Raw genomic sequence first — 15,190 nt, forward strand, 5'->3', positions numbered from 1 at the left:
GAGAGAGAGAGAGAGAGAGAGAGAGAGAGAGAGAGAGAGAGAGAGAGCGAGAGAGCGGTCAAGTCGGTTCCTCTGTGCCGGTAAACGACCTTCGGTTCTCCTCTGGTTCCAACTTCTCTCTCCGAGCGTCAATAGAGTCATTAGTCACGGCCCCTCGGTGTACCCACGATATTCGTTCCTCCTCTACCTGGAGCCCTAACCCGCCGCCTCCTCGGTCTCCTCTTGCCCCGGGTCTCTTCCTCCTCGCCCCTGCGCCGCCTTGTCCCTTTTTCATCTCCACAGATCGTTACTTCCCACACGGCGCGGAATGTCTTGGACGATGCGCCTGGCATTCGGCGAAGACATCTTAACGCGACGCGCAAACATTGGGGGATGTTGACTCCTCGACATTGAATGGAGCGCGAATATCCCTCGGGGTGGTTTCATCGGGTGCCAATGGGATTTTTTCCGTTTCTCGATCAAACGTTCGCATCGGAATCGTCCGAAAAATTCCCAAATACCCAAGAATTCTTTCTCTCCCGGGGGTCGCCAGGTTCTGCGAGGAAAATGTCCGCGAGGATTCCAGCCAGTCGGGGGCAGAACGTTTTCCAGCGCGATCGCGGTCGATGAATAATTCACGATGAACGGCGCAACGTTTTTGCGCACGAATTACTTCATTAGCGGCGGCCAGTCGCATCCTGTCGCGGCGACGGAGCTGGCTGCCTGCCTTGCATGTCGATTTTACCGAAACCTGAAAAGGAAGAGGCGACAAAGTGTCGGTGAGTTTCTATGCCGCGACACCGACGGGGGTGAATCCCGTACACCCGTCACGTAACCGGCTGGGATATACTCCTGAAAAAGCTCCGAACGGTAGTCGAATCTCGCGTGTAAATCGTCACGGGACAGAAGGAGGAGTCCGTCCCTCCTCTTTCTGGTCGCGACGCACCCAGGTGACGAGGAGGACATCGTTAATTAGGGGAAAACCGTGCGCGCTTTGATTTAATGGCGCCGCCACGCGAAAGGAAAGTCTAGGTGTCGGACGTAGTAGGAATAGCATGGTGGACGACGACGTTCCCGGTCGTTTCGAATGGTAATTCAACCTTTTCCGAGTTTTCCTCGCCTCGAACGTACTCTTCCATTTAATTCCCAACGCGTAATCGCCGATTCTGCTCCATAAATAGATGGACGTCGAACTTACGAGGAGGAATTAGTAAACGCTGCGGGGTACCATCATGGTTGACCGACACGTATATACAATCGGGACACCGTCTGATTACGGGGGTACCTGATTACTGGAAATAACGGAGGTTGAATGCGTCGCTCCATTGGAAGAGATCCTTAAGAAATCGACGCTGATTTTTCCATCGAAGAAATAAAGAAAAAATAGAGTCGTCGACGAGACTCGTTCGAGGAATTATTTCGTGTCGCTGTTGCAACCGTAAGGGTTAGAAGGTACGACGGTGGGTTGCGGAGCGATAAATCCAACGAGTGGCGCGATAAATTTCTTTCGCGGAAACACAAAAAGCGCATTAACGTCGCTCGACCGTGCATCCCTGCGACAATACAGGTAAGCAGCGTGATTCGTAGAGAAACGGCTGCAGAAAGAGCGAACGTTCGTCAATCGGTTCATACCGAACACGAAACTATGTCATTTCTTGCGTGTATTCTTCCCACCAAAGTCTATCGGTTACATACTCTGTTAATTCGCTATGCTAATTGAAATAGCATTCCAGCGTAACGAGTGTTGGACTCGCTGGCGTGTCTTCCGTTGTCCCCGGCGAATTCTCCGAGGACGAGAGCGTGTGTCCGGATGAAATGAATTAGACTCACGTACAACGAGGCGCTACGGAGCGTTCGAATGGCCTATAAATAACGGCCAGGGCGTAGCGTATAGCGGGCGTTAGGCCGGATTTTCAACCAAGGAGCGGCCTCGATCGATCCGCGGCCGCGGCTCGCATATCGATGCCTCCGCGACCGAGCTCGCGTGTAAATATCTTGATTAACGAGGCCCTCATTTACCCCCGAGAGGCCTTCTTTCGCCGGTCACGAAAACACCGTGGCCAGTTCTCATGCGGCGACTCGTCGATTAAGAGAATACTTACGGCTCGACCTGTCGCTTGAAAAGCCGTTTTTACGGCTCGCCGTCGCGACGAGGGACACCTTGTCGGTGAGTTAATCACACGGCCGATCGCCAACCTTCCAAATGTAATACCGTTTCAAGTCTTTCTTACTTCCAAGAAGATACGGATCCTGATTGATCGGATTCGAGTAAAACGTCTGTATAATTTGTTTCAATTGAAACTTGGGAACGAGGACGCTTCTTCGGCTAAATTCCTGCGATATTATTAATGTATTATTCGAAACAATTTTTGGTCAACTCCGACACGCGTAACCAACTCCGATTTAACGAAGACCGAGCAACATCGGGAAGTCCCATGAAATTGCACCGCGTCTCGATGATCGCGGATGGTTTTATGCTTTTCAATGCGAAACAGCGACGACGAACGCTAAATATAAAGCAACATGACTGAACTACGACCTCGTGAAAACGCTGGTTAAAAGACTATATCCGTACGTACGCGGAGAACAGCCTCGTTCCGTGGGGTTTCACGACTTTTCGCGGTAGGAAATTCTCCCGGCGCTTTCCTACTCGCTCGTTTCGGCGGCGAAACGCGCGTGGCAACGTGCCAGCGTTGGAGAGATGAATCGCGGACAGGATTTACCGAATGATCAGAAATCTCGAGTATCCACCCTCGTTATTCGTGGAACTTGATAACATTTATTGTATCGTCGACAAATTGAAGAAGCGTCGATGAGAAAATAAATTTCAGAGCGTTTAAACAGCCGATTGGATAATCTAAAACAATCACTGTCGGAGGGTTTCGTTTGTGTTTGCTCATTTTTTCGAGTTCATCGACTTCTCGATTGTTCTTCGCGACCCCCTTCTCTTCTAATTATTCCCAGCGCTCGCCTATCCGTTACGCGAATTCCCGCGTTTTTTCCGTCGAGGTTTAGATGGAAATAGAAGGCGCGCTCCCAGGGGCGCGGCGAAAAGAATTCTTCGCCATTTTCCACCGTCGTTTCTCCCTCCGCGGTCCGCTCCTTTTCTTTCCCTTTGGCAGTTTCGTGTCCGCGTTTGAAGCGCGTGCCGCTGCCGGCGTCAGCCATATGGTTTCCTTCCCCTCTTTATCGCCCCGTAGCAGGGTTTACCAAGCCGGGGCAATAAATATCATAACCTGAAACCCCGTGGAAGTGTTAGGCTCCCGACTTAATCCGAGCCAAAGCCGCGAAACTCGTCCCGGGGACCGTGCGTTTCTCTCCTTCGGTCCTTCGTGATCGCGTCGTCGGAGTCGCTTTGTCGCTCCGAAGCCTAATACTTTGTCAGCCTGGGATTTCGACTCGTCTCCGGGATTACTGGTCCCTGAAATATTCGTGGAATATTTTGTCACCGCGTTCTCGTCGACGATGAACCTGTCGTTGACGAAACATTCCTCGATCGCACCATCGTTCGTCGCAGGGGTTAAAGTTCTGTTCTGAACTAGGGTTGCTCGCTATCCTTTTTTTACGAGCACGATCCTTTTATTTTTAGACCAAAGGTACGATACTAAAAACTATATGCTGAGATGTCAGCTGTTTACGATACGTGCGTCGCACCGTACGAATAGTCTACGGTAAACTAGCTACCAAATAGGCCAATATTATTAATTTATTCCCAGAGATTACGTTGATTACTCTATCGTTTCCCACTTTTATTATGTCCGAAGACTAAAACGCATCAATTTCTTGCCATAAATGTTTTTGTTATGGGCCTCTGAATATAGAGGTAAACGTTAAAAAAGACAACTTCCTTTTGAAGCTTTATGGTTCTTCTTTATGCGGAATACTCCTGATCGCCGCATTCTTTTTGCCTTGCCTCGGAACACTAAGGAAACCTGGCAGATGTTTCCGAGCTGCGCTTAACTCGCCTCATTACCACGAGTCGCGTTAATGAGCTTGCGACCCTTAATACTTCACTGGGCTTCTACCCGCCCCTTCCTTTCCTACCGTTCGAATATAAACCAACTTAAGACGTAACGAAAGTCGCGATACGTTCGAGATAATCCACGAAAATCGGACGAAACGGAGCATCGACCGGTGCGTTGAACTCGGAAGCGGTCCGTTCCTTCTAAATATTTCTCGAACCAACTATTCTGGTACAGCTTCGATAAGAAGTTTCGAGGTACTTAAGGGTGCGGAAACACCTTCGCGCAGGTTACACGTAGCATTTTGAGCCAACCGGTACGAAAGTCGCACGGGTTTCCTTCCCTCGTTCGCGAGGAACAGAAAAGAACGGGCAAGGAGGAGCCAAGAGTCGTCGGAATTTCAAGAAGACCCCTGGCTGCTCGCAGACAGGCCGTAGATAAAGATAGATGCGTCGGTTTCCGGCGTGTCGAGTTAACGACTCGAGTTTTATCTGTCGGTCCTCCCTCCGTATCCCTTGTTTCTCGTCGACCGTCAGACTTGGAAAGAGGAACGAACGAAGAAGGGGAAAACAACTCTCGAAAGAGAAATTAATAATAGCTTAATTGGAGAAGAGAGGCACGGAGAAAAATATGGGCGGAAGAGAAAAAGAAAATGGAGCGGATAAACAACGAAGACGACGACGAAGCGTCCCACTCTGTTGGGTTGAATATTCGCATAAAAATCTACGCGAGAGTTTATGCAATCTCGATATACATATAGATATAATACTTCGTAGTCGATATCGAAATCGAGAGAAAGTGTCGCGATGTAAATGACCGCTGGCCGTCGAGGATTCCCTTGGAAAATTGATAAATATTTGATATAGAAAAATTGCCGTGCTTTTCGCCGAAGGATCCGCCACTCACTGTCAGCGTGACAGAGGAAACATCCGCGAGGAACTCCGTAAAAGATCAACAGTGAACAAAACGACGAGGAACCTGGTCGGAAGAAAGGAATCGTAAAGAGCGAGCAAAAGGGGTTGACGGAAAGAAAGACGCGTGGAGTGACGAAGAGAATAAAAAGGGATGTGGAGGCGATAGGAGGGAAAGAAAGAGCGCGAAGACGTCAAGGGAGGAAGGAAGAGAAGTCGGACGGCAGAACCATACTACCATACCTCGAGTCATCTGGCACTCAGCAGGATTCGAAATAGAATCGGTCTCGTTCCCTCCTCCCTCGCCTGTTATTTTTCCTCTCTGTCAGCCGTTTCTCTCCCGGAGAGTGAAAACAAAACGACGGGCAAAAAGACGTCGAGCCGACGGAGCCGACGATGTTTTCATTGTAATTACGTCCCCTGACCCTCTGGCTTCGCCTGGCCGAGCTTTTTACAGGCCTGCTACTAAGCAGCCTGTCAAAGCGTCCCAATTTTTATCCCGGATGCGTCGCTGCGGTTTTTCCACCGACTCGCTAATTTCTCGTCGCGTTGCTCTCGGTATATTTCCCACCTCCGTTAATCTCTCGACCCACTTCTTTGCCAGAACCTTGAACTATCAATTAAAACAACCCCCCCCAATAATCTACCGAGCTTTTGTAACATACGCAAACATATAAAAACCCGCGATACCAAGCTCAAGGCCCACGCGCGCATTCTCCATCGACTCGAGCAACGGCAAATTTCGCGGGAGAGTAGGGGACGCCCGAAACCGCTAATTTCATCTGGGTATCGTCTTAACGAAAAAACGAGAGGGTCTAAGAGACTCTCATCGTTTCAGAGGCGACTCGTCGCGGATTACACGACAGATCTGTTAACACGAGCGGGCAGCGTAAAGCAGGTAACGAGCAGCCAGTAATCGGGATCCGTGGACTCTAAGTAAAGTCAAACAGTCGACCCGGTTGTCTTTGCTCAGCAAACTCGCGGCGGTGCGGAGCCAATATTTAGACAGCGACCGGCTCAAACACCGTAATACGCGTTAAAACGTTATGACACGCGCCAATTGCTGTCTCTATTTCCCGTGGCCGGCGTTTGCCCACCTGGCTCTCTTGCTTTCCGACGAACGATGCTATTACTGTCAAGACGAGATAGATTCACCTTAATATAAGAGAGACGTCTTCTTCGAAGAAGAACGGGAGCAAAATTTGTCGAACGATTTCGTGAAATTCGGGTGATATCGGATACCTTCGGCACTCCAAGTCCGATCTTTCAAAAAAGGCGTCACATTTGCTGAAGCCTCGAATAAAAATCAAGAAAATAATTTTTACCCCTGTTACCCCAAATGTCGACGAAATATCGAGATCTTCAAAATTCCTTGATTTCCACGAGTTTTCCACGGCCTCGGAGAAAGTCTCCAAGCGCTTGACCTTGGCAGAGAGTTCCTCCAGCTTCTCGGAGGCTCTCGCAGCTGTAGAGAGGCGGCTCGGCGAGTTTCGAATAAAGATCTCAAGCCACCTGACGTTCTCCACGATTCCTCGAAGAATCCTGGGGACGCGCACGCGCGAAGAGATCGTCGTAAAGAGGCACTAACGATGCACCGGGCGAAGAGAATATCTTTGAAGGTACGAGACACGCGCCATTTCCCGATGATTCGAGCGTGGCGAATGGCCGTCAGTCAAAACGCGAGCCGCGAGCACTTCGTGGCCCCGTCTCTTCCTCTGTGCTGCTCTGTCTTTTGGACAACCGGAGCAAAACGCGACTATCTTCCCAGACATCGGCCTTACGAAGCGATTTTCTATGGGCTCGATCCTGGAACCCTGCGTCGTAAAACGAGTCTACCCTCTGCTCTTCTTTGACCTGTTTGGCGCGTAAGCACGCATGGAAATCTCCTTAGTTTATTTCTGCGAGACGAGCTACTCGTTCTGTAGATGGACGTGCGAAGAAATATTGCTATTAATATTTTCGATCTAATAAGAATAAGAAACACGAATAAACCTACCACGGTAAACCCTACACATACTCTTCGATTCGTCGAGAGACTCTCATCGACGGTTTCTGTGGTTCACTTTTATTCGAAAGTCTCGTAAAAAGAGAAACTGTCTGGGAAACAAGCCCGCCATTGGTAGGAGACACCTGTTCCATCCTCAACCGCGCAAAAATAGAGTCTTTGACGAAGAGACGCGCGCCATTTGTCGCGGCTTTGAGCGTGTCGCAGTTTCATTCGTCAAACGGGCGTTCGTCTTTTTGTATCGTCCTTTCGAGATGATTAATCTGTTATCCGAATTATGTCTCTCTTCCGCGAAACGTTCTATGCTTCTTTAAACGGTTTCCCAGTAGAAAAAATACACGCGTTGTCCGATTGCAGTGGTATTTCTGTGGCCTCCGTTCCTTCGCGATTTCTTCCTCCTATGTTATTACGCGTAGGCTGCCGATTCTTCGATATTCGGTTGAAAGATGTTGTAATTTTCCAGATTGCCCAGCAGCACGACGGCGATTGGCAGTGCAGCCACCGGCGGCGGTGGCGGAGGGAGCGGCGGCGGTGGCGGAGGCGGTGGGGCTGCTGGGAACGGGACTTCCGGCGGTGATTTTCTCCGCAGAAGTCACCCCCTCTCGGAACATACGGCCCTGCGTCCCACCTACCGGCTCAACTACATGGACCACCTTTACCACCAGCTTCAGGCCTCCACGCACAGTCCCAACGCCTCGTTACACGGTAATTACCTTGGCTTGTACCTGTCCCGAGATAATTAGAACGATAGCGGCCTGGGACGTCGCCTAATTTCGACAACGTCGCCCGAACAGCTCGAGGTTTATTCGCGTATCGAGGAGCTGGATAGATCTCGAGAACCTTTTCAACTAAAAATATCACTTCTTTTGCTTAGTTTAACAATATCACGGATCCTGCACAAACGATTCTTCTTCCGACCATATTTTTTAAATACCGCAACGAGTGCCTCTTCGAGCGATCGATTTCCTCGTATCGTCGTTGTCTTTCCTCTGATAAATGCAATAAAGGAAGCATCGAGAGCAGCCTGTATATCGTTCCACTTGGATATCGAGCTCCGTGAAAAGGGCCCGCATTTCCGCCGGATGAATCTCTTTGGAAATCGAGCTCTTTGAATTGGACCCGGTGTACGATATAACGCTTCCTACTCGAGAACAGAGTTGTAGTTATCGTTAGGCGGAACCTATTCGCTATCGTTGATTTTAATAATTGTTCCTTTCTTTTTGGTACTTTCAGGACTGGGTGGTTTGGGGCCCGAGTACCTTCTCCACGCCGCGGGACCAGCAAGCACTCTTGCTTCCACTGAATTCCCCTTCTCCATTGACGGTAAGTTCTTTCGCACGAAAGATTTTTAAAAATCTAGTTGGAGACACCGTGTCCCCAGATTTCGACGAAGAAAATTGATAATTCTTTCGGTGGTTCGATCGAGGACGACAAGTGAATTTAATGAAAGATCCTGATGCACGTTACGCGCGGCTAGCCGTAGGTGTAGTAGCACTAGCAGCAGGTAGGAGATCGACCGGTTAAGAGGCCGAGAGGCTAAAAGACGACTGAAAGGGTAAACGGGGCCTCGTTAGTCGCCACCACCGCATAATTGAATCGACTCGGAGCGACACGACCTCATTAACACCTTAGCGCCTACTCTACAGGTTGTCTCACGTTTCTTCTTCTTCTTCTTCTTCTTCTTACTTCTCCTCCTTCTATTGCTCTGCTTCTTCATCTCGGTCTTCGGTTCCTGTTTTTCTTCTATGTACTAGTCATTTGATCGAATTACGCGTCGATAAAACTCTCCATCGAAGTTAATCGAACTGCCACGGTGCTCGTTGAATCAGAGTCTGTTGGAAGATCCGATCTCGAAAGCATTTTCGCGCGGAGAACAGTTGGGATCTACGAAGAAACTCCTGGGATCGTGATCCATATGATTTTCCTATCGTTTGATTCCTAGATATTTGATCACGCACCCTTATAAAAATCATCGGAGTCGATGAAAGAGTTCGATTAGAACTTCTTATCAAAGAATTCGTGACGTATGATCTGTTCCTCCCCGTCGAGTCGTTTAACTAACATCGAAGATCGGTTCTGAGAAAGCTACGAAATTGTATAATTAAAGGACATCGATTTTTATCGGACCACGATAAATCTGCGACGAGCCATTCGGAATCATCGCGGATTGGTCGTTTGAAGCAGCCTGTAGCGCGGTAGCATGCGCCGAGTAGCGTCGAATGAGCCGCGCCGATCGGAGTGGCCGATTGCACCAATTTACATGTCTCAATCCCATGTTAGCCCCGCGAGGGGCACGGGGACCGGGGGATTGGAACGTACGGAGCGTGTAGAGTCCAGAGGGTCGTGGGTCACGAGGACGCTCGGGATGAGGGGAGAGGGGTCCCTGAGAATCGTTCGCATATTCATTAAAGACTCCGAGGTACCTTCGACGAACAGACCAACCCCCTGCATTCAGCAGATAAGGGGATCTATCCTCTCTACCTCGAGGAAAAAGTGCATCGAGAAATCACGCCGAGCCAGATAGCCAGTTGCGTGAGCTGCTGGTGCAAGAGCGAGCCTTAACGCCAGCATTAATCGTCAAGTACAACGAATGTACATAACACTTTTGATTCTGGTTTAGTTTTATTCATTTTATGGCGCCCCTATAAGCTCGGGTACCTCGGGATCGCTAAGCCCGTACTGTAGCTACAATCTGTAAGAAATAGCTGGTCGGCATTCGTGGACACGCGCGAACATTCTCGCTCTTTTATCTAAAAGCATTGTAAGAGAGTTTCGCGTCGTCGACAGCCGACGACGTACAGTCAGTCGCACGACCGATTTTGAGCAAGCGTCGATCGTAATAAAGTTCATTCCCAAAAACACGTCTTACAAATCAAACATAGCTACAGCCCCTGAGGGCTACCAATCATTAGTACAATTGAAAGTATCGCGATGCAAGGAATAATATAGGAGCAAACCAAGAATATCTGTACAAGAATTTTGCCCAACTCTGCGTGAAAGTCTCGGTCGAGTGGACAGAAAAGATACAAAGTTTACGGGAACCGCAAACGAGCGGTGTACGTAAGAATGTCGTAGCGTTACAAGAATAAGAACCCCGAAAGTGATGCACGAGGAAGAGCCGAGACGATCGAAACGACCTCGATCCTGCCACGAGACCCGCCGAGGAACCTTAAACGATCCAGCTCATGCGGAAAAACCGCATGGCAGCCGTTTTCCGTCTCTCTCGCGCGTCTGTTCGCTCGTTGACCACCGTAAATTTGATCAGTGCTCGAATTAATAACCAGCGAGGGGATAAAGGAGCGCGTTCGCGAGAGGCGAGAGGGAGACGAGAAAGAAGCGGGGCCCCGACCGCGAGTAATTCTATACCCGTTGTGCGCGAACGAGCGATCAACCGAGTGGAAACCGAGGAGAAAGAGCTGGTTCGAGCCTCCTCGTGGCTCTGTATCGCGTTGCTCGTGTGAGACGACACGAGGAGATAGAGGAGCCCGAGAAATAGCGAGGGAGTCGAAACAGAGAAGGAGGCTGAACGACGAGAAGCGAGACAGTCGAGGGACCCTACAGCCAAATATCAAGAGTGGAGGAGGATCGTGTGAGAAAAAAAACTGGTAACGCTGTTGCAGAATTTACCCTAGTTTCGAACGTGTCGGATTATCATGACCTGAACAGTCGCGAGTTTTAACAGAAAATGTCGGGATTGAAACAAACTATTCTTTAACAAATTCCATGGGAGATAAATAATGAGATTCAGTCAACGCTGTACTGTAACGAAAAAATACGGCGAAAGATTGAAAATTTTCGTTAAGGAAGAGAAGAACCGAGGAAGCTGGCGCGTCGACGAGGGAGCGAAGCGAAGCGAGGCAGAGAAGCGGAGAACCGCCACCATATAACCAACGATGGTCTGTACAAGCGAGCCGCCACCACGAGCTTAAGAAAGTGGTTTGTATATTACGTCGTTGGCCTGCGGTCGCAGGCAAATCGCCGCTAAAACGCTCTGGCCGCAGAATCGTCCTTCTCTCTCGCTCCTCTCTCGTCTTTTTTGCTCTTCCCGCGTCTCCTTCGCCTTCCCTGGTCAGTTCTGGATATCTACCTGGTTACGAGCACGCTCCGAAAGGTGAAATTTTTAAATTCCCGTCCGCTCGCTGGAATATTCCCTGGTACTACGAGCTACAAGAATTCGTAGCGCTTAATTGAACTGGTACAACGACCTCGTCGTCGGTTCGAGTGGACATTTGCGTAGCCGCTCGCTAAATATGCGTCGAGAATCGATGTTTCGATGCTAACCTTCGTGCGTCTTTTTGGCGGAATTCCACGCACGTGAAATGTTATTATCGAGAAGTGAATCGCGTGGTTTGTACCTCGAATCTTCGAGACTTGCACGGACATGAAACTACTTCCCGAATTGTTCGCTCGTAAATGGAACACCGACGTTTCGTTTCTCGTGGGTTGTTAATAGATATATAACTTCTTTATTTTTTTTTTGGAATATCGCCATCATAAAGAATGGGATGTTTGTTTTCAGTGTCAGCGTCATCGAGGCTAGGAAGTCCAAGAGCCTCGACGATCAGAGCGAGCCGAAAACGGGCGCTGAGCAGTTCGCCGTACTCCGATCGCTTCGACATCGACAGCATGATCAGATTCAGCCCGAACAGTCTGGCCTCCATCGTGAATGGATCCCGCAGCAGCAGCGCGAGTGGCAGTTACGGTCATCTTTCTGCCGGTAAGCAATCGTTTAGGTATTATTATTGCCGCGCCAGTTCTCCTGTCAAACTCATTGAAATATTTCCCGGTCGAGATTTACCGTCTAATTAATTAAACGCTCACCGAGGAAAGAGCGGCGTGAAAGGAAGTCAAACTCGAACGGTCTTTGGGCGTGTCGTCGAATCGAATCCCGGTGCAATTTTAATAATTGCCCGAGCAGATCGTTTGGGCCCCGATTACTCATTTCTCGGCTGTAAATTTAACCGCGTCGAGTCCACGTGGAACACCTGTGCCGCGTAATTATTCGTTCTCCTTCCATGGAAGTCGCGAGAGAGACGTTACGAACGATTTACACTGAGAATAAATATCCTGGTAAATCGCGAGGGGCGGGAGAACGTGCAATTAAGAGATCACCCGCGCATGATACCCACCGAAAACGTAAGTCACCGGTGTTTACCTGGGCGCAGGCGCATTTTCACCGTGCCCTGCGCAATGATTGATTGCTCGTAATTACCGACGCCGTCCTGTAAGCTCGTCGTCGTCGGCGGCGATGGTGGCGGGAATCGGACCTCGACGCAGCTATAAACGTTTCGCGCGAGATACGCGATACGTGAATTATACGCGTGTAATTACACGTGTACCCGGCCAGAGGTTGTTAATGCCACCACCGCGTAACACCGATATTTCCCGAGTTATTGCGGTTACTGCAGCGACGAATAAACGAAGCTCGTAAACAGCGCGTGCGCTCACACGCACAGGTTCCCTCGCGGAGGAAATAAAGTATCCTCTCTCGCTGGATAGAAGAGAATTTGCAAGAATCGCACGTTTAAAACAAATACAAGTTTCGCGTGATCTCGGTGACAGGAGTGACTCGATGTAATCCTCAGAAAACGAGCGACATATATCTCCTCGATTCGTCTTTCGCTTTAATTAGTTTCATATTCAAAAATACGATCGCTTAAGATTGTACAGTTTCACCCGTTTTACAGCTTCTTGGTCATCGATGTAACGAACCACGTTCAATATCCATCGAGTCTCGTCCCCGATCGCTGGGTACCGTTCCCAACGATTTTGCATAATTCCCTTTAATATTATTAACACAGGCGGCCCCAGGTCGTATATCATTTCCCCGTCCATGCAACATCTCTAACATCGATCGTAAAATGACCGCGGTATCGGAGGCGTTGTTTCTCAGGAAAACCGGGTTTCCAGGGGCCATATTACCATAATTACACGGACCTATACGAAACGGATAAAGTCATTGTCGGTGAGCGTTAACGCGGGGGCCTCTCGTCCTCGTAAGGATCAGGTCCTGACGTTTAAGGGCGTGTAGAATGGGCCCGAGAGAGGCGGTGGATGGTCAGCGGGGAGGGGGGGGCAGAGGGGGCCGTCGAATTAAGGTGCCGGTGCACATGAAGCCATTATAAGATCCGGCTGCAGCACGAATCGCGGTGCGTCCCACAAATCGGCCAGACCTCCTTGCTCGCGAGTTAAGAGCAGCCGGTAATTTGCGATTAAATGAAGTAATTAACGGATTAAAATTCAAGCGACGCGACGCGCCGCGATCGCCGGTCGTTTGTCGGCTCGGCGTCGCACGATACCTCGCAGAACGTTCCCGCTCGTTATTTGCTTGCCGCGCGAGTACGACGTCGTCGCCACAGTCCTCTTTCTTCCCACACCGCGATACCGGATTAATCGAAAAGTGTTCATTGTATAATCCGTTCGGTGGCAAAGTTTCAAATGTGTAGTAAGGTAAGTACCACCGGTTGCTCCCTTTCCTTCTCTCGTGTTTTATAGAATCGCCGCTTCTAATTAGGCGGGTTCTCGTCGAATTGGGAAAAAATTGATGCTAATTAAAAACGTGTCAAAGTTTCTGGCTCCTTGATTTTCTTTCTTCGATTTCTCTAATGCGAAATTACACGATATTCTGATAATCCGATCCCGAGATTTAAAGCCTGTAAAGCAGACTTCCCACGCTGCATATAAAACCGACAGCGTTCTCGCGGTTTATTAAATTTTGCATACGTCATTGACGGTGATGCACGGAGAATGTCAGGTCGGTGATTAAGCGATTATCGTTCCGCTTACGAGAAGGTAGCCGGTTTTCTCCCCGGTAGACTATCGATTCCGCAAAATAATAGTCTTCCTAAATAATGGAACGTAGGCGTTTCCATCGAGCATTCCTCGGTTTATGTTCATTCGAATTGCTATGAGCGATCAATGCGCCGTGAGAAATACTGCTTGACGCGCGTTTTACAGTCGCGCGCGTAAAATGCGATTTTTCTATCATTTCCAACGCGCCTCGAGCAAAGAATGGAACGTAAACAACGCGATAAACTTGGCGATGGCAGCAGGAATCCTCTTTGAATCCCGAAAACCGATAGCTTCCCGGAGTTTCACGAATCTGTAAAATCTGTTAACGATTTCATCGAGCTAACCTCTTCTCTATAATAGAAATGTCGTATTAAAACGTAGTCTCGAAGCCAACGTACGTTTCAGCGTACAACAGACGCGAGGATGTTAACAAGTTATTCGAGAATATTATCTAGGTAAGAATGTTGCCCATCTTCGACGTTAATAGATGGTTTTGAAACGAGACACGCTGCGCTGCTAATCGCTAAGCATCCGTGGGCACGCAACGTGCTCGCTTTTATGAACCACCGCCTATAGAACGTGGACTCGCATGGGCGTGACCGGTCGCCTAAGTAAGTACTTTGGCGCACGTACGTGATGGCACCCTGAATGGGGCTTGATTGCATCGCTCATAGAACCTTCATAGACTACTAAACGTTGTCGTGATTCCGAATGGGAAACACTTCGGCTTGGGATAGTTCGGGTCGGTAGCTGTGAAAATCCTCTGCTAAGGAATTCCGTTAACGTCGGCGACAAACTGTCAGATTTTGAATTCTACGTTAAAATAAGTGATTCGTATCGCTGTCTTCGTCACGGCCATTACTTTTCTTGTGAATGACGTAATAGTTTGTACAATTATTTTAAAAAGCATGGAAGTAAATTTCCAATAAAGTATTGTGCTCGATAACGGGAACAACTTGGCGAACGCGTAGCTAAACTGTGAAGAGTCTATTTGCTCGAGAAAATGTTAAAAATTTTATACGTGAAAGTAACAATAACGTCTAATGGAACGAGATGCCTTAAGACAAATCGAGACAAAGGGGAAATTCTGTGCGGGAGATGCAAGCTAGGCTCCGCGCGGAACGATCGTTAAGGTTCGTAGCAATGGTGCGGCTCGCCGCTTACATCGTGTACTCGCAATAATGCACGGATGTGTGAAGTAAATAGAAACAGGAAGGAGCGGTACAGCTGCCTATTTAGCGTACAAGAAGGCGCGCGTCAATGGAGCAGAAATATTATCGAAGCTAATTTATAGACCGTCGATAGGGGCAGTGGCGGTGGAGGCTTCAATTAGAAGGAAGCGTGATTCGAAAGCCCGTCACGTATCGCACCGACAAGACCATATTGAACCCGTGATTAATTTAGCCACGGTAATTTATCGAACAAACTCGCCGCGTTGCCTACAGTGAGTATCGATATTTTATCGCGTAACAAGCCACTGTTGTTAAACTACAACTTAACTCGACCCGATTGCATCCAAGTACCAACGACTTATAGTATCG

At 48.9% G+C, this 15,190-nt stretch overlaps 1 protein-coding gene across 1 annotated transcript in view; it reads left to right on the top strand.

The window, feature by feature from the left end:
• Nucleotides 1-15,190, top strand: part of LOC128889831 (transcriptional activator cubitus interruptus-like) — an 87,453-nt gene that overhangs the window by 63,664 nt on the left and 8,599 nt on the right. Inside the window, exons 2-4 of the mRNA XM_054147839.1 lie at nt 7,321-7,562; nt 8,091-8,180; nt 11,377-11,574. Coding sequence (XP_054003814.1) covers nt 7,321-7,562; nt 8,091-8,180; nt 11,377-11,574 — 530 coding nt within the window. The remainder of the gene's footprint in view (nt 1-7,320; nt 7,563-8,090; nt 8,181-11,376; nt 11,575-15,190) is intronic.

The sequence above is a fragment of the Hylaeus anthracinus genome, unplaced genomic scaffold, assembly GCF_026225885.1.
Source record: "Hylaeus anthracinus isolate JK02 unplaced genomic scaffold, UHH_iyHylAnth1.0_haploid 11997, whole genome shotgun sequence".
In the NCBI taxonomy this organism is placed as follows: domain Eukaryota; kingdom Metazoa; phylum Arthropoda; class Insecta; order Hymenoptera; family Colletidae; genus Hylaeus; species Hylaeus anthracinus.